The sequence below is a fragment of the Maniola jurtina genome, chromosome 2, assembly GCF_905333055.1.
Source record: "Maniola jurtina chromosome 2, ilManJurt1.1, whole genome shotgun sequence".
Taxonomy (NCBI): Eukaryota; Metazoa; Arthropoda; class Insecta; order Lepidoptera; family Nymphalidae; genus Maniola; species Maniola jurtina.
The window spans coordinates 8,643,658-8,663,140 of NC_060030.1; the positions used below are offsets into that span (position 1 = coordinate 8,643,658).

The 19,483-nt window shown below is 34.7% G+C and overlaps 2 protein-coding genes across 14 annotated transcripts in view; one reads left to right on the forward strand and one right to left on the reverse strand.

The window, feature by feature from the left end:
• The window catches only part of LOC123875230 (potassium voltage-gated channel subfamily KQT member 5), a 47,901-nt gene extending 34,839 nt beyond the window's left edge, over window positions 1–13,062 (forward strand). For 5 of the 13 annotated variants that reach the window (XM_045920959.1, XM_045920998.1, XM_045920966.1 and 2 more), the window contains 7 exons: window positions 183–281; window positions 3,221–3,291; window positions 7,219–7,346; window positions 8,727–8,823; window positions 9,038–9,336; window positions 10,039–10,145; window positions 11,763–13,062. In XM_045920959.1, coding sequence (XP_045776915.1) covers window positions 183–281; window positions 3,221–3,291; window positions 7,219–7,346; window positions 8,727–8,823; window positions 9,038–9,336; window positions 10,039–10,145; window positions 11,763–12,016 — 1,055 coding nt within the window. In that variant the 3' untranslated portion in view covers window positions 12,017–13,062. Of the gene's footprint in view, window positions 1–182; window positions 282–3,220; window positions 3,292–5,938; window positions 6,067–7,218; window positions 7,347–8,726; window positions 8,824–9,037; window positions 9,337–10,038; window positions 10,146–10,966 lie in introns of all 13 variants that reach the window. The other 8 variants (XM_045920974.1, XM_045920989.1, XR_006798122.1 and 5 more) reach the window with 7 other exon arrangements.
• A 3,415-nt stretch (window positions 13,063–16,477) lies between these two features.
• Window positions 16,478–18,000, reverse strand: LOC123875358. Its single transcript, XM_045921138.1, has one exon. The coding sequence runs from the start codon at window positions 17,526–17,528 to the stop codon at window positions 16,491–16,493; it is 1,038 nt and encodes a 345-aa protein (XP_045777094.1). The 5' UTR covers window positions 17,529–18,000; the 3' UTR covers window positions 16,478–16,490.
• Between the last annotated feature and the right edge of the window lie 1,483 nt (window positions 18,001–19,483).

Consider the following 19,483-nt stretch of genomic DNA (forward strand, 5'->3'; position numbering starts at 1 on the left):
GACAGGCAGACGGGCGGATTTATAGGAATAGGGACTGCTATGAAATGAAAGATATCGCAATGTTGTGGTAAAAGCATTTCCATTCTTTACCCTACTTTTGAAAGTATGCCGGGCAGCTCATTAGGTTTGTTAGAGACGAGAACGGGTGCAGTGTTGAAGTGAGCGTGTGTGTGGATTGGCAGGCGGGACGAACAGCCGCTCAGGGCGCCCTCGAGCCATCAACCCTTCCTACAGCGAGGACTCGGTGGCCGAGACGGCGCTCTCCAAGAAAAACTCCGACGGTAAGAGCTTAAAGAGGCTAAAATATTTGTCCTTTCATTTAAAACAAAACCTCTTCGTCTCATGACATGCTCTCACTGTCGCTTCCGAGTAGTAAATTACTTAAAAGTTTTAAGTGTGTACAGATGCATACTGAGCGTAGCGATCATATTTTCATTCTGTAGGTGTTTCTTCTAGTCACTTACTCTCATTATGACCAAAATTTACTTTTCGTATCGTTGTATAAAAATAACACTTCTCAATGCTTTGTTCTAGTTATGTATGTGTTGTACATATTATAGTCAATGTGCGAAGTTCCACAGCTTCTAGGTTTTGTTATATATTATACCTATCTCTTGCAAGACGTGATGATTGACGTACAGGAAAGGCGTAATTTTGGCTTTTGACTGTAACATATGTGTATACACAGATAACTCTCTCAGATCTCTACCCTCTTCTCCTATTATTATATTATATGTTGTTGTGTGCACTTTGTGTGTGGGTGGAGTTCCGATCATCAAAACAAAACATGAATTTAGATAAACGTTATTCCTATCTGTACCTATCTAATAACAATTGGATGCCTTGATGAATGTACTACTTCTAGTTCTGTGTGACTTAAATATGCAGTTCGCTTTGTGCTGTGTGTCTTTTACGATGATGACTAAATTTTACACCACCTATATCAGTTACTTTGATACTCCTTAGATATAAAAAAAATATTTAGATTTATTTTAATGTAAAACTGTAAATTATCGATTTCTGTCCATTTAATATCTTTAAAAAAAAACACTGGAAGCAATTATCAATATAGAGCCAAAACAGTGTTTTTAAATTTTTAGTTTGTCTGTCTGTCTGTGAGCGCTTCACACTGAAACTACTGTACGGATTTGATCGCAATTCGGCATACTTACAACTAATACTTCGGCAAATATGTATAATAGCTTAGGTATGTCCCGAAAAGCAACAACGTCTGTTCGGAATAGGAAATGAAATTTTTGTCAATGTTACTTTACAAATACTGACACATGACACATCTTGAAGTAGGTAGACAAGCGTTTCGCACTAACTTCTTCGTAATAGTGTAATGACACAGTATACAAGTATACAAGCGATTATGCGTACCCCGGTACAATGTATTGTACACACCTAAAAGGATTATGGTTGAATAAAACTGCCATATCCCTTCCAATAGCCCGCTTCAATTTAAGACGCATAATTACCTCCCCACCAGGTAAGAATGCAGAAGAATAAAAAAATGACGCCAAAATGTCATATGTTCTACATAAAAGTGTGGCCATTTGTAATGTCGTATACTGATATTAATTTAAATAAATGACTTATAATATTAGCTGATCCGCCCGGCTTTGCTCGGGTGGAATTTAATATGCCTACATATTTCATATAGCCTTAATCTATCTGTAATCTTTCAAATGGTGAAAGAATTTTTTAAATGAGTAGGTGCAGTGATTCCAGAGATTGATTTCTACATTGATTATACTCAGTAACACTTCCTAGGATCAGTATAAATAACGGTTTTAAATCAACCCGTCTGTCTGTGATTGTTTCTTGTTCGGTTTAAAGACATTAATAAATGTCTACCATAATAACTTAAAATTTAAAAAACCCCCGACACAAAAACCTCTATAAGAAAACTAGAAAAGAGCTGATAACTATCAAACGGCTGAAACGATTTTCTTCGATTATTATAGCTAAGAACACTCTCGATCAAGCCACTTTTAAACAAAAAAAACTAAATTAAAATCGGTTCATTACATTATCATTATCATTTAGTTTTTTTTGTTAGGAGCTACGATGCCACAGACAGATACACAGATACACACGTCAAACTTATAACACCCCTCCTTTTAGGTCGGGGGTTAATCAATCATTAGAAATTTAAGCTTAGCTAAGTACCTACTTATTAGCCCACATGCTAGATGATAGCTGCCATTAAATACTAGATGAATTTTGGAAGTTTTTAATATTAGTAGGTATCTATGAATTCAGTAAAATATGCGATTTGACGTTACTATAAGCATACCGAAGTTATTTACTAATAAATAAACAAATGAAAAAGTCTGCATTAGGGCTCTAGCAAGCATAAATGATCTCCCTTATTATGACATAAACGTTTAAACCACATGAGTAGATAGTGGTTTAAAATACGTTTAAAAATCAATTCAATAATAATTATATCTAAATAGGTACTAACTAGTCGCCAATTAGAGAGCTACATTACAAATACAGCACTGTTTAAGTAGGTAGGTATTTTAAAACGACGGAACTGGTATTAGGTAAATGAAGAAATGTATATGCGTCTGTAAATGAGAAATGTATATGTATACGCGTATATATGCGTATGAAATGTATATGTCATAAACGTAATATTACATCTTTATGGCTAACATCCATTACCTACCTATAAGACGCTATTACCTGGGTACTGCTGTTCCTAATTTATGAAATCGATGAATTTTATTATAAACGGAAGCTGTTATTGTAGTTCTTAAATTCTGATTCAAATTCCTAATTACCAACTGTGTTACTAAAAAAGCATAATGTAGAGCTAGATACAAGCTGAAAAATAATATAAGTATTAAGTACCTAACAAACACATTTTAGAAATGAAGTCTATGTTTGATTGCACTGAACATCAAACTTTTTCAGGAAGATTTTTATCTTTATACCTGAATAATTTAACCATCATTTATAAGTAAATTACAATTTTTACACTTAAAAATATATTCTTAAATGAGCGAAAATAACAGCTTATTTTTACCAAATAAAGCATTGTTAATTTGATGAGAATTCATATAATATCGTTCGTTGTGAACGGGGTTTTAACGAACGTTTATAATAATTCCAAGAGACCACAGGTATCGCGCCCGTACCCTCCCTTGACTTTCCAAGTCCATTATCTTGTTTCAGAAGTTTAATTGAATATTACGTTTTGATGCAGACGAGGACGAGGAGCCGCGTTGCGTCACGTTGACTCCGCGTCACAAAGCTGCCATTCGTTTTATAAGAAAGGTACGTTGTCAAAAGTTTTTTGTTTTGTAGTTTACTTACCTACTATTAATTTAAAAAAGCAAATTTTGTTATTCTATTTGGTTACTTTATAATACCAACAAAGAATTATTAGAGAGCGGAATGAATTGACTTGTTAAGAATAGCTATTGTTAGTTATTTATTGAGTGAGAGTAAAATTTAAACAGATCGATATTACGTAGGTACTTTGTGCTAAAAATTCCACAAAAACATGGATAAAGTCCAGCCCGGTATATATTTTCAGCTCTGAAAAATGCGTTGCTAGTGGCACGTGCTGTAATGTGCGGATTGTGATGAGCTTTACCGAAAAGCTTTGAGTTTCAAGAGTTTTGAAAAACAGTTCCGTTCTCTAGAATTCGAGTTTCCGATTTTGATTCCTTTTATTTCGAAAATATATAGATGTACCTGGATGTAACTTTTCTTTCAAGTCATTTTGAGTATGATATATGAAATTATAATAAGAAATTTAAAAAAAGCGAATTTGTGTTCATTCAATCCACATTGCGTGTAATTTCATGATTATCTTCAGGAAAATGTTTAGTCTCGCTAACTAAAATTACTCATTTGATTGTTAGAGAATTATTATTAGATAACTGTAAAAGGTTAAACGAATTGAATATTTTGGTAATTATGAAAAAAGGAATTACAAAATACTCGACGTAGTCGTTGTAGGTAACTGATTTATTTGGTAACAAGATCCTTTTAGATTATTGAGTACGAAGTTTTAATTGAGGGATACCTATAATTATTGCTGAAATGAATCTTTAACTCTAGATATAAAAGCGATCATATACTTTGGTGACAAAAACATTATTGCCATTTAAAAATGATAAAATAATTTTTACATAACTTGCATTTAAATTATCTACAGAAAACTAATACTTACACTTACTGAAATACATACCTAATAACTTTTGAGCAATCATATACTTAATACAGACGCAACATTTTGGCTATGATATTATTTATATATTATGTAAATAGAAGTAGATACGTTAACTACTCATCTAAAGTGAAGATTTAAAACTACCATACTTGAGTCACATACGTAGAAAGCTATCTCATCTACTCTACATTTTGTATCTATTGTCTTACTCATCAGCGAGAACAGATTTGTTAGGTAGGCCATGTATTATGAACTCAATAAATATATCTAAGTAGAATATAATTTGTAGAGCATTAACTCAATATCATTTTAATCTGCGCTACTACCTACTTTACTTATTAAGTACTCATAGCGCATGTTCGAGTAGATATAGGTACACTATTTGATGTTCAATTCCCTAAACATTATAATAAGTACCTAATCTCATTTGTGTAGGGCATGTAACTAGTAAAGTAGGTAGTGAAATGTTATTGAATAGAGCTGATAAAGCTACTGCTTTTAACGAAAGTACTATTATTATATTAGGTACTTTAATTTCATTCCTTTAGAGTCTGCGTGTTATACTTAACAACATATTATGTTATGTGTATACAATTCAACTCTAGTGAATAAAGGTTCATCATCATCATCATCATTATCAACCCATTGCTGGCTCACTACTGAGTACGGATCTTCTCTACAAGTGAGAATGTTTTGTAGTAGTCTATCACGCTGATGAAGTGCGGATTTGCAGATTACATATGCGTTTGAGAATATTATGGAGAACTCTCAGACATGCAGTTTTTCACAATATTTTCCTTCACCGTTAAAGTAAGTGATATTTAATTGCTTAAAGCGCACATAACTCCTAAAACTTAGATGCGCCCGGAATAGATCTCCGGTTCCGCCGAATAGAAGGCCGACATATTCTTATACACTCGACTTATCACCATGCCAGTCCCCTTGGCTCCGCGTCGCGAGCAGAGGCCCATTGAAAAAGGACCCTGGACAGTTTAACGAAACTAGATGAGCATACTCCGACAAATTCGTGATTTCAACCGTTATACATTTATAATATTTGTAGGCTATTAACATAATCATTATCAACCCATTACCAGCTCACTACTGAGCACGGGTGTCCTCTCAGGTGTGGAAAGTCAGCCAATCCTCACTTAACACAGTATGGCCAAACCCTTCTCATTCTGAGAGAAGGTCAAAATAATATACACATACAATAGGAATAAAGGTTGGTGTACCAAAAATTGAAGAATTCTGCTCACCTTCCAACCTGTAAATAATATATCCGATGGGTGAAGTACCTAGCAAGTGAAGCAGTCATCGAGCCGTCTTGAATTATTTAGCTGTTTACAATGTCCAAACTTTATAGCTTGACCCAAGTTTGTTTTTAATCTTACAATTCGCTTTCACGGCACGGCGATGCATTATAAGTTTAAACATTAGCCTTTCACCAGAACCTGCGTTGAGCCTCGTAGCTATTTCTATTAACGTATGAGTAAGCCCGTGTGTGCGCCAGATGTGGTATAATTAGTACAATATACGGATAAAACAAAACAAACCAGCGTTAATATCAATATCAAACTAAGATCGAAATATGAAGTAGATAACAATAAATACACTGAGTTTTAAATTAAGTAGGGATGGTAGAGAATAGAAATACCTACTCGTAGTTTTTTAGTCATATATTACTTATAATTTTATCTATTATTATGTTTCTATCATACATGTATTATGGAATTCTGACAGATGAAGTATTTTGTGGCTCGACGTAAATTTAAGGAAGCATTAAAGCCCTACGACGTAAAGGATGTTATAGAACAATATTCCGCGGGCCACGTCGATCTCCTGGGCAGAGTGAAAAACGTCCAGACTAGGTAGTATATACATCCTAGGGTTAACAGTATTTTTGATCTGTACGTATTTAACCGTTTGGCAAATCAATAGTACATACATTCAAACGTCTACAAAATTATTAAATAAGTATACCTACTGAAAGGATATCATGGGTTTATTTTATGTACCTAAGACTTAAAAATTTTATATTATAATAAGTTATTCTGTCAAAAAATATCGTACTATTGATTCGACATTGAAATATTTCGTTTATCTGTATAAGATTTAGCGCTCCTTCTTAACACTGCCCAGTGAAATCCTATACTTTTGCACTTTTTACTTGTTACCTATACCTACCCTATATTTTACATTTTCGCTCGTCTGGACTATACACATACTGTTTTGTTACCTTTGTAGAAATATTTGCTTTAAATTCTGAAACAACCTACAACAATATTATCTGTCTATCTTAGTAGCTAAATTGTAGTGTGTGAGATGCTAACAATAATTCAAAAATCGTAACTGTTTAGGTACAATGAACATAACTAACTCTTTCAAAATATACACTGCTGAAACTTTTCTGCTTTAACGAGATAACTCGGGTCAGAAAAAATTGATAATGCTTTTAAAATGTGGAAGAATAAATGTGGAAGTTACAGATTTAATGAAAAATTTCTGCGGTGTATATGAATAGTAAATCGTGTTTGTATGGAAATATTTTTAAAACATTTATCACAAGTACCTACTTAGACGACATAATATATTCGTACATGACATCGTGTGTACTTTACCTTCGTATCTAATTACCTACCCACACGCATGACTATTATATTTCGCTAGGGTTAAAAATAAATTAGACACTTCTTTTTTCACAACACAAACATTAGATATCTACCCTTTGATCAGCTTGTAAGTAGGCACAAACATTCAATGTCGCTCAAATTCTGACACTGTAAGCCAGAAATAGCGGTAGCTCAAAGAACAATATTATGACCGACTTCTATTATAATAAAACAACGAGGCGCGAAAGATATTAAACCTTAAAATTGTTAAAATAATAATATGAATCTTTAAAAAGTTTGGGAATTCGAAAAATATGAAAATTAAATACTTAGTAGGTATTTATTACTTTTAAAATGTTACTGGGTTTCGATGACTAAATTCGACTTGAGGAATTTTTTATTTCCGTATAGCTCAAGTATTTTGTCGCACGCAAGAGGTTTAGAGAAGCCTTGAAACCTTACGACGTGAAAGACGTCATAGAACAGTACTCGTCGGGACACGCTGATCTCCTAAACCGAACAAAGAACCTGCAATACAGGTAAGATTAATTGGACATGTTATGCAGGTACGGTAAAGCGCGTGTAGAAAAGCACCGGCGAGTCAACGCCCCATAAAAAAATCGAATTCTTTGTCACATATTTTTTAATCTTTGGTAAAAATTACTCAAGTATGCAATAAAAGTAAGCAGTCATTTATTCATAGATTGTATAGTATTCAGCTGAAATATTTTAAATAAATATAGGTAAATTAAGAATAATTATTATTCTTGTAAACAAATAAATCTAGAACCGATAAACATTAATAACCTAAATACATTTATTTTCCGAATTAAACAATTCAAAAATTTGTTTGTTCCTACTTCTCATAGAACGTACATACTTATTATATCGATATAGAAACTGTAGCGTCGCTTTGCCATGCTTATATATATCATCTATTACCTAGAAACTTTTCCACCCAACGTTAATAATATTGTAACTAGTATTATTAAAGCTCTTCTCTGATTGATTTATCGGTGTGACGAACTGGATTCTTTATTTCCTTTCCTTGTCTACTCACCATAATTATTGCTTTTTCTTTTCAACATTGCTTTATTCAATTACTAACACGTATTTCTATTCAGCTGTGATTTTTGTTTGCATGAATTAAATTTTTACATCATACTGAATCGTTTCATGATGATATTTTCAATGTTCCTTAATCGGTAATATAAGTACACTAAAGTTTAAAACTTCTGTAAACAGCTTTTTACGAAAATTATTTTTTAAATATTTGTAACAACATAGTTAAGTAGGTATAATTGTTATCTTTCATCCAAACTCGAATCTATTACGGAACACTTAAAATACATCATTATAAACGAAAAAATTAGATATTTTAAAATTACGAATTTGAGTAAATGTGATAACTGATATTGAAATCATATTATTATACTTTAAATATCTTACTATAGAGATAAGTTAAATATTTATATTATTGGGAATTACTTGTATTATACTCTCAGAAATTGTCTTAAATTGTCTCTACAAATTAAATAAATTGAGCTCATATACGAGTAAGAGGGACATTTTCATTCATGCATAATATATTTTCCTATGGTTAAAATATAGTACCGTAGTATCGTTTTCAGTTTTGGCGCCCATATCGAAAACTGTTTAAATCCTACAATTCTATTTCGTGTCTTGAAACTTTTGTTATTGTTTTCATCGTCAGAATGAAATCCGCTTTTCTAGGAGCTCTTGTTTTGTGGCTAGTTTTGGCATAGAAAAGTAAACAAAATGTTATTATTGCCCATGTTTTCACATCTACTCAATCATGTACTAGATTGATTTTTCATAATTACCTGTTTTTGTGTCATGTTTTAAAGCAATGTAGTTTTTCTACTTATTTTTAAATTTTGTGATATTAAAATTCACAGGTTAGACCAAATTCTTGGTAAGCAAGGTTCCAAGGCAAAAGACGTCTATGCATCAAAAATCAGCCTAGCTTCCAGAGTAGTAAAAATTGAAAGACAAGTAAGCAAAATATATTTCTAAAGATTAAAATATGTCGTTCAATGGATTCCAGAAGAGAATCATTCCTCGTTAACTTTATATTAAATAATTCTGTTTAACAGAAATCAAAGCCTTATACCTACTTACAAAATTACTTTGTTGGAGTAAATTAACAGCTATTGGTTTATATGTGTATGTGAATATAAAATAGTTATATTATGCGATTGATTTTCAGGTAGACGATATAGAAAGTAAGTTGGATCATTTATTAGAAATGTACGAAGAAGATAGACGCTCTATGCGAAGGCTAGGTAAAGAATTAAATGGAGGAGCAGATAGCGGGGCATCTGGTGATATGCAGCATAGGATGCGGCCAGCCCTGACTGAGAAGCAGAGTTCAGAACCCAACTCGCCTATTTCCCGCAGCTTTGAGCCGCCCGCCCAAGCATCAGCCCCAGTGCCGCACAAACGACCGATGAATAGAGGTTACTCCGACCTAGGAACCAGATTTATGCGGAAGAAAGTTATTGTCAAGTAAGTATAACATAAAAAAATATTTTTTGCACTTTTGCCAGTAGGTAAATAGCATTTTATTTTTCTGCGTATAAATGCCTGCCTATAAATGCGTAAAAATGAATAAAATTTGTTTTTTTTTGTTAATTAATTGGTTTGTTGGCTTGTCATTCAATCGCGTTGCAAAGAAGCAATGGATCAACGCGATTTTTTGCATGGATGTAGTTTTGAGTGACAAGTATTTTTATCGCGGAAAATCAAAGAGTTCCCACGGGATTTGTAAAAACCTAAAACGACGCGGACGAAGTCGCAGACATCAGTTAGTAATAATATAAATTGTAGGTATGTTTGTTATTATTATTTTATCTTATTTAACTTAATTATATGCCCATCCTTGTATACCTACAGTTTACTGTACCATTTCATTAATTCACAAGTGTAAATTAAAAACATAACACCCCCGACAAGTGAAGGTCACACACAGTAACTAGAAAAGAGCTGATAACTTTCAAACGGTTGAACCGATTTTCTTTGACTATAGCTAAGAACACTCTTGATCAAGCCACCTTCCAAACAAAAAAAAAACTAAATTAAAATCGGTTTATTAGTTTAGGAGCTACGATGCCACAGACAGATACACAGATACAAACGTCAAACTTATAACACCCCTCATTTTGTGTCGGGTGTTAAAATACGACTAATGTACCTATATTTTTTATCCAGAACATCTTCTAGTCGTTTCAACGAATCGCCAAGGGACGATGAAGTAGTTATAGTGGTACCAACAGACCGTGAAGACACACCACCGCGGCTCGTGACGGATAGTTCAGGTAATTAAGTTAAGATATGTGACATAGGTTCATTTTACTACGTGTTAATAGGAAGTATTAATGTACTTAATATATCGGATATTCGCCAATATTTCTATCTAATAAAACATAACACAAAACAGATTCTTGAAAATGATTATATTTCTTAAACCTAATTATGTATATTTCTTTAATAGAGTAACTATGTTCACTTCAAACTAATCCTCTAAACTATTGACAATAATATGACTGGAGCCTTGTTTGTTAGTAAACTATAATTCTGGAAGATTTCATAGAATATTCTATGAACTGGTAACACTATCTCCTTGTTCCATAAGGTCATATTAAAATTCATGAAGCAGAGCAGCCCAGACTATTCATTACGAAATGTATTTCAAACATCCGCAATCCGCATAGAGGCATAGTATAGAGGCGATAAATTGGCATAAGTAATATTCATGAAAAAATGTATTTCTGCTTCGTATGCACACTTATTATCACAAAATACTAAAGTATATCCGTCTGTCGGTCTGTTAACTTTTTACGGCCCACCCTTTTAACCAATTTAGAAGTTTTGCACAGAGATAGTTTGTATTCCGGAAACGGACATGCGTTTTAAAGCTACGTTTTATTCCGGAAAATCTGAGTTCCCAAGGATTTCAAAAAAAAACTAAAATCCACGCGGACTCAAGTCGTGGGCATAATCTAGTTTATATAATAATTCGTTAATATTTAAATATCTCTGATCTGATTAGATTTAATGATGCTTAGTCTTAACACGCTTATTTAGGTTGCTTCTAGGAAATATGCTTATTTAACCAATTAAAACGTCGTTGCCATAGGTATAAATATGCGAATATTACAAAATTGCAGCATCTTATGAAGACTATTCGTCGTCGACCTCTCTCTGACCGACATCCTGGGACAGCCCCATTCTTATCGGCCCCCGCCGGCTGCGTGAGTCCTGAACCATTCCCTTTTGATGTGTGGAATGTATACTCGTATTATAGTATCTCTGTGTCCTTCTCCTGTGTCCTCCCAATCGCTCCTGCCCCATGAATGCTCTTAATGATGGTGTTGTATTTAGATTTACCATTTTTCTCATTTTATCTTCTTATATTTTCGTATGACATTTTAAAAATAATTTACCCATTCTTCCCATTCAAACCAAATTGAGTTAAAATTTTATTTCGGAATATTTGTGATCTCGCATCGAACAAAAAAATAAATTAATGTTTCCGTGGAGCGCATTGATGTTAGTCCGTAGCAAGTTCGTAGAGGTACTACTACGAATTGTGAAACTCGTAGTACCTAGCTACATATTTCATTAATGATTCTTTTATTTTATTATCCATTCTTTTACGAAGTTCTTTTACTATAAGCATGTTTTGTAATATGATTAAGTAGATATTAAGATCTATAAACATGGTATATTGGGAGAGTTTAGTTACTGTTCTAAATTATTTGATTCATGCAGTTGTTTATGGACTGGTTAGAGTTTAGACTAGACTTCCTACTATCGGCAAATCATTATACTTTTCTCTTAATTATATGCCTAATAAGGCAAGTAAACCACGCACACGAAGACGAATTGCATTAAATAATGTACATGTATCTTATAAATGGTATATATTGCAGAGGTTTGTCCGAGCTGTTCAGTAGAGGTAGAGACAGAGGCAGAAGTGGGCGGCACGAGATCGGACAGCTCCGGCTCTCCGTCGTGGTGCGAAGGCGAGGCCGCGGATGAGCGCGGCTACGCTTCGGGCGACTCGCTGGCGGAGGACGCCGCGTTGCTAGGCGACGCTGTGCAGCCAGACCACCAGCCCCGCATCATGCGACCTCAGAGACGAGACGTCGCCGTCGATCTACATCTGTTACGCCCAGACGTATGAGCCCCGCCAATGTTTTCAAGAACGTTGACGTTCCGAACGCTGGTAAGATAGTGTGTGCTCCGACTTGCATTCGCACAAAATTCGCATAAAGTTTGCTGTCATGTCACAAATTTCTCAAAACTGTTGTAAAAAGCATAAAAGGTTTAGTGCAGTGTGACTTTATACCTAAATTAAATTATACAACGATATGAATAATGTGAAATTTAAGTTTCAATTCCACTTGTACCTAATTTTAGTATTAATCGTTTAAGGTATTGTGTAAAGACCAAAGACTCGATGTAGACACTAGACATGGTAGTTAAGTAACTAAGTACTAATTTTTCAATACATTTGCTTACAAAGTCCTTAAAAGTGCCTAAAATATCCCTCTAGTTCCCATGAAGTTCATAGAATGAACAACACCCAACATGTTCTGATGTGAATAAAATACCTACCTACTTACCTAACTATAAAAACGGTAAGCAAAATAAATAATCAATAATATAATTTATTTAACAATTAGTAGGTACCCTTTATTTTTTAATCACAAATGTATTGAAAAATATGCGAGTCATGGTAATTACCTTCTCGGCACTAGCCCTTATCGGTGGGTTCTTCGCTTCAACTGTAGGTAATTACCAACTTCGCACATATTTGTATTATAGTATTAAATTAAGATAAAATAGTTATTAGGTACGCTTCTGGTCCTGTTGCTTATAAAAACTCATATGATAAACGCTTCTAATTTATTTAAGTTTTATATATAAGGTAAAAAGTGATTGATTTCTGCATTGATTAGATGTAAGTGAAAATCCTAGATTCAGCAATGTTAGGTAAGACAGCCATACAAGTGTGTACAATAAACCTCTGGGATTATCTGTGAGAGTTACGTATAATGCGCATGTTAATCGGACCGAGAAATTATGAAAACCTGAAAAGTTGTGCAGTATGCGCGTTCCATTTTACCTTTACAGTTTAACTGTATCTAAAGGATCGTATGAGCCAAACTCTGTATGGCGACCATTGTAATCATTGGTGAAATAAGCTTGCTTCAAAAGTTAGAATTTTAATTAGTTAATTATTTCCTAATCATAATGCAATATGGTTATGTGCCTACCTAGTAGGTACCTAGGTGCAATAGACACTTTGTTGTAAAACTTAAATGATTAAAATTGATCAATTTATAATACAATCTTATTTTATTTTATTTATTTATTATTTTACGGTACGCCCACAGCATGTTCACAAAACACTTAAAAAATACAATAGTATAGTCTTATTCAGTGTGACACACCACTTACGGGCACACACAACTCATGCAGGTAACACAATGTAATATACATGACCGATCGCATAATATTAGTACATAATAAATTTGGAAAAGTTATATAGCTCCGAAGGATAATAAAACAAAAATAAGATGATATTAACAAATATTACCTAAAAATAATGACTGAATTTACTATTTCTAAATATTTGTTATAAGTTTTTAATTATTAACTACGCAATTAAATGTGATTGAAATAACTACAAAACTAGGAACTGGCCGATTAATTTCTCAAAACAGAGACAGCCGCCGCAATACGTTTTTTAAAAGTAATCAAACCCTGCCGAAAAATGTCGACTTCCTCTTGAGCGCTGGTAAGCTCATTGTAGATACGGCTTAAGCGATTTAAGGCAGAGTTGCTACCCAAGTTAGTTTTATACACGCTAATCCTAAAAGTTTTCCTAGAAGGTGTTCTTTTAGACTTATTTGGAATAATGAAGTAAAGAATTTGTAGAAGGTCGGGAGCATCTATTGTACCATTTACAAGTTTATGCAAGAAGGACATGTCGGCAATACAGCGACGATCACTGAGAGAGAACATGTGGAAGTGCTCAAGCCTAGCTTCATATCCAGAACGATAAGGACAGGTGCGATCTCGGTAGGCTAAAAATTTTGTAAAATTTCGCTGCACTTTCTCGATTCTTGCGACGTGAACTTTATACATAGGGTTCCATATTGACGATGCGTACTCGAGCTGACTACGTACCAATGTGTTGAAAAGTAATTTCATAGTGCTAATATTATTGAAAGTACTACATTGTCGCTTAATAAAGCCGCATGTCTTGGATGATTTTTTAACTATGCTATCTACATGCTCCCTAAAGCTGAGTTTTGAGTCAATTAGAACACCAAGATCTTTTATAAGATTTACCTCTTTTAAAGTTATATTCTGGCCGAGGGAGTAGAAAGACCGAATGATATGCTTATTCCTGGTAAACTTGATGTGTAGGCATTTGGAGGCATTTAAGAGCATATTATTATCTTGGCACCATTTCGCTAAGGCATAAAGATCCGTTTGAAGCTTAGAAGAATCCTCCAGTGACCGTATTTCCATATAAATTTTTAAATCGTCAGCAAAAAGAGAGAATTTACAATACCTAAAGATATTAGTTATATCGTTAATGAAGATTAAGAATAAAACTGGGCCCAGGTGAGAACCCTGGGGCACGCCAGACGTAGGTATAACTATATCAGACTCGTAGCCTGCGACAACTACCCTTAATACCCGATTACTAAGGTACGACTTAAACCATTTCCATAATGTTCCATGTACGCCATAATGTTTTAGTTTTCTTAATAGTACGTTGTGGTCCACTTTGTCAAACGCACTGCTGAAATCGGTATATAAAGCATCTACCTGGGTTCGTGAGTCAACAGATTTCGAAATATCAGAGATAAATGACATTAAATTAGAAACTGTTGACTTATTTTTACGGAATCCGTGTTGAGCGTTGGATAAGAAATTTTTAGAGTGCCAATTGATGATTGGACAAATAATGGATTCAAATAATTTGGCAAAGGCAGATAATATCGAGACCGGACGATAGTTTCTGACGTCGGATTTATCACCTTTCTTATAGATAGGTACCACATTCGCTGATTTCCACATATTGGGAAATACACCAGAAGATAGAGATCTGTTAAAAATTAATTTTAACGGGAAGGTTAGAGCGGAAGCTGTCTTTTTTATAAAAATAGGCGGGATTCCATCTGGTCCCGCTCCTTTACAGGGATTAATAGATTTAAGGGATTTTAATATATCTTTTTCTTCGACTGCAATGGAGCTTATACTATTGAACCAGCAATTTTCATGGACAGAGTCAGGAAGGGGCTGTAAGGAAGAATCGTGACTGCTATCCGTAAAGACTGATGAAAAGTGATAAGCAAACAAGTTTGCAACTTCCTTACCACTGTCTACCCTTTTATCTAATAACGTCATTTCAGAAGGAAAATTGGAACGGCCACCCTGTTGTGCCTTCATATAGGACCAAAATTTCTTAGGATTCTTAGAAATGGAGAGTTCCGCGTTTCTTTTGTAAGAAGAGTAACATAAACCTATCAGGTTGTCTGCTCGCTCACTCAACATATCATATTCCAATTTATCGCGTGGATTCTTGTAAGTTTTAAACCGTTTCCTAATTTTTTCTTTTTCATTCAATACTTTTATTAGGGCTCGGGAAAACCATATCGGATAATTATTTAACCGTTTTTTCCGTAATGGAATTAGTAAACTAATTAACTTATCTAATTCGCGGTAAAATAATTTAACCATGTCATTAACATTTACGCATGCATCAAATAGTTCCGTCCACCTGATTTTCTTTAAACTGTCGTTTATTGCAAGATAATCCGCTTGTTTAAAATTGCGAGTGCAATATTCTTGAGCTCTTAACATCGTCATGGAATTAAATTTACAGTCTACTTCAAGAGGGGGATGATGGTCGTCAATTCTGCTCAGTCTGTCTAAGCTTTGAGTAACAATCGGGCCAGTAAAATTACTAAATACAAGATCAAGAACTTTGTTGTTTTTATTGCGAGTGTTATTCAATTGCATTAAGTTGTTACATGACATAAAATCTACTAAGATATAACCAAGGTTGCAATGGTAATTGTTTGGTTCGTAATGCCGATAAGTATCATCAGCACTAGGAGACCATTCAATAAAACTTAGATTAAAGTCACCGAACACCAGTGTATCAGCTTTGGTGCTGTCTATTGCGTCAGTTACAGAATTAATATAGTTCAATAGGTAGTTACCAGATACTGGAGGCTGCACATATACGGCGCAGATGACCAATGATCTAAGTTTGGTTCCGTCCTTAACCTTTAGAGAAACCCACAAATCTTCACATGAGCTATTCCATTTATGTAAACTAATTGAGTCGTGAGACTTTAACACAGCAATCATAACTCCACCAGCTTCATGGCCAGCAAGGGAGGTTTCACTACGATCTCTACGGTAGATAGTATAATTTGAGTTAAATATTTCAGAATCTCTTATAGTGTCATTTAACCAGGTCTCAGTAAAGACTATAACATCATAAGGATTACACAAGCAGGCCCGGTTAATATCGCTTAATTTAGTCCGCATACCGCGGACATTCTGATAATAAATTCTAAAGATAAATGCTGAAATATACGGTCTAATATCGGTGGTTCTTCAATAAATTAAGATATCGATTTTAGTGACTCCTTGTCCCTTATTTGTTTAGCTGGCGATGTGTCGTTCTTGCGGATGAAGATACGACCGTTCCTTATCCAGATATACCTATAACCTTTGTCGCGAGCTAGTCTCCTAGTTTCAGCGTGAAGAGCCTTGAAGTATGGTGATAAGTGCTCGGTCACAAAAACGGGGGATTTAGTGGTGCCATAGCCAAGGTGCTTGGAACTTAGTTTATCGTTTGGATTATTTTTGTTAAACTTTGCAACTGCTGCCAAAATGCTGTCCCGGGTTTTCGTGTTAGGTAGCTTCACAATAACTGAACGTGGCCTGTCTGTTGAAGGGTCAAGCTTACGGACCCGAGTGCACGAGAGTATTACGTTCTCCTGAATTGGATGGGATATTATATTCCCCATTTGTTGGAGCGTATTCACCAAATTTTCAGATTTATTTTCAGGAATCCCGTTAATTTCCAAGTTATTTTCTCTTGAATGTTGCTCTAAAATGCAAAGGCGTGTGTTGAGATCATTCACCGTAACTTTTAAATCCTCGTTCACTTTAATCAGTTTCGCATTCTCATCTTTTAGCAAAGTAAAACTCTTTTTAATATCATCGAGTTCATTAGAAACATAGCTAATTGAATGTTGGATGTCCTTTAGCAGTGCCATGTCACTCTTAATTGGTTTTAGTTCCCTGGATAAGACGTCCAGTATTATAGACCCCATTGTCGAGCTTATGATCTTATTAACAGATTCTGCAATGTAAGCGTCTAAATCTGGTTGCGTTACCGAGGAAGTGGACTTGCTGGTTGATCTAATCGGAGTGTCGCTGTTGTCACCGCCAGAACGAAGTCGCGCTTGACAAGTGGGGCATTTCCAGGTAGTTTTAGTGGCTGCGTTTAGCTTCTTGTATTGCATATCTGAAAGCCCACAACAAGACAAATCATAGTACTTTTCGCATAGAAAACATCTCATGGAACGTCTGTCTGATGTGATATCTTTTAGGCAGCCGGCGCATTTGTTTGTGTCACGCTCAACGTCCGACATATCGAAACGATCGACGCGGACGCAACAATAGTTCAAAACTTCTATGCTAAAATAATCGAGCGAGAACGTAGCGCGTAGAAATATCGTAGCGCTCGTAGTCTGCGATGCTCCGCCCCCTCGTAGCGATACGGAACTGGGCTACGTGCGGTCGACGTGGACAGCGCAGCGCGGCGAAACCGGTTGCAAAACAGGTACCAGGCACTGGTACACGTATAACGAATCACCGCGGCATATTATATCGCGGCGGTAGCAAGTAGATAACTCATGAGGCGTGGATTATTCTTTTTGAAAAGTTATTTTGACTTCAACACTGTGTACACCAGCTCACTACAATTTTGAATCACATAACAGAACTAAGTGATTATTGCACTGACCAAGGGAACCACTTCGCAGTTAAAGAAATAACTTGTATACTTAAATATAAATGAAAAATGAACGCGGAGCAAAATAAGACGTGTTGATCGGTCGGGCGCTCGCGCGCAAGGTGTTTCTTCTCATCTTTAAGTAAGTATAGTATAATTATTAAAATTTAAATGTTTAGTAGGTATGTTACTTGTCTAACTCCGTGAACCTGAAAATTGTTTATTTATTTATATTAACAAGCAATTGAACTGTGATAAAATTTTCAGTTATAGCTTGCTATTAAAATATTAGTTGTAATCACCGCTTAGTAATAATAATTCGTAGGGAACTTTAGTTTAAATGTGGTTTGCGTTACTTAAAGCAAACACGGGCTTGAGAGGAAAACCTATGCGAATGACATTGACGATTTCCCCTTCAAACTAGCAATTTTGACATGTCATGACCCTCTATTGACAATTAATCAAGCAGACATTTCAATCTGCGAAATTTACGCGGACTTTTAGTATTTTGACGTAGGAGGGTAAAAGATCCAGTAAATGAACGAATAAGGACTACCCTGACTTTGACCTAAAATTAAGATTTATGAGAATCGTTCTATATATAATTTTTATATTTTTTTTTATCTGTGTCTATACACAGTAGGTATACACTCTTAAATTATTTAAATATCAAAAACGCAAAAAAATGCGTGGTATTAATTATTATAAATTATTTTATTTAACAAAAGGATAAATTGCCAGTAAATGAACTGGGAATTTCAGTGAATGAACGAACTCTATCTAGTGCATAAACTCTCGATTCCTATTAATAAATTCTTAAGTATATTTTCGGCTTGGAATTTTAAAAAAAATGTCAGATTTTCAGTTTTTGACTTATTGTATATTTTTTTCTACATTTTGCGCGATAAATCAAAAACTATTTTACATAATAATAATAAATAAAACCTGTTTTAGAATGTATAATACAGCCCTTTCATATGATATTATCCCCTTTGGTATAGTTATCTTAGTTTGAAAGTCACCTAAATTTTCTGGAAAACAGTCCAAATGACTACAGAGAAAATGAAACTTAACGCCCTTGTTGCATCCAAGTCGCTGGAAGTGCAACATCAGCTACTGAATGTGTTAAGAGTAGAATGGTAGATTAGAGGTACTGGGTTGGGGCTGAGGTACAGATTTATCACCAGAAGTCAGAATCGTTCAAATTGCAGACTGCAAGTTACAATAGAGCCGCTTGGAACAATTTTTTTTGCTGTTTCTTCTGGTAATATTCACAACGCAGAAATAATAATCATCATGGTGTTTAGATGGTTTGCGCCAAATTATAAATTTTTTTTAGTAGTTAACTATTCTTATTTGCTCATAAACGCAACGAGGAAATACAGCTTCCACATATAAAAATTGGAGTCCAGGCCTTGCTGTTAGCTGCTAATGGGTTCTCAAAGTAGCCCGAGTATGCTTGTTTTACTGGGCACAAAAGGAAAGAATGAAAGGAGCTTACCCAGTACATCTTAAAAGATCCGTTATAGATACATGCATCCTGCCATGCCTTACCTATGCCAGCCAAACATGGGTCCAGACAAAGAATATAAA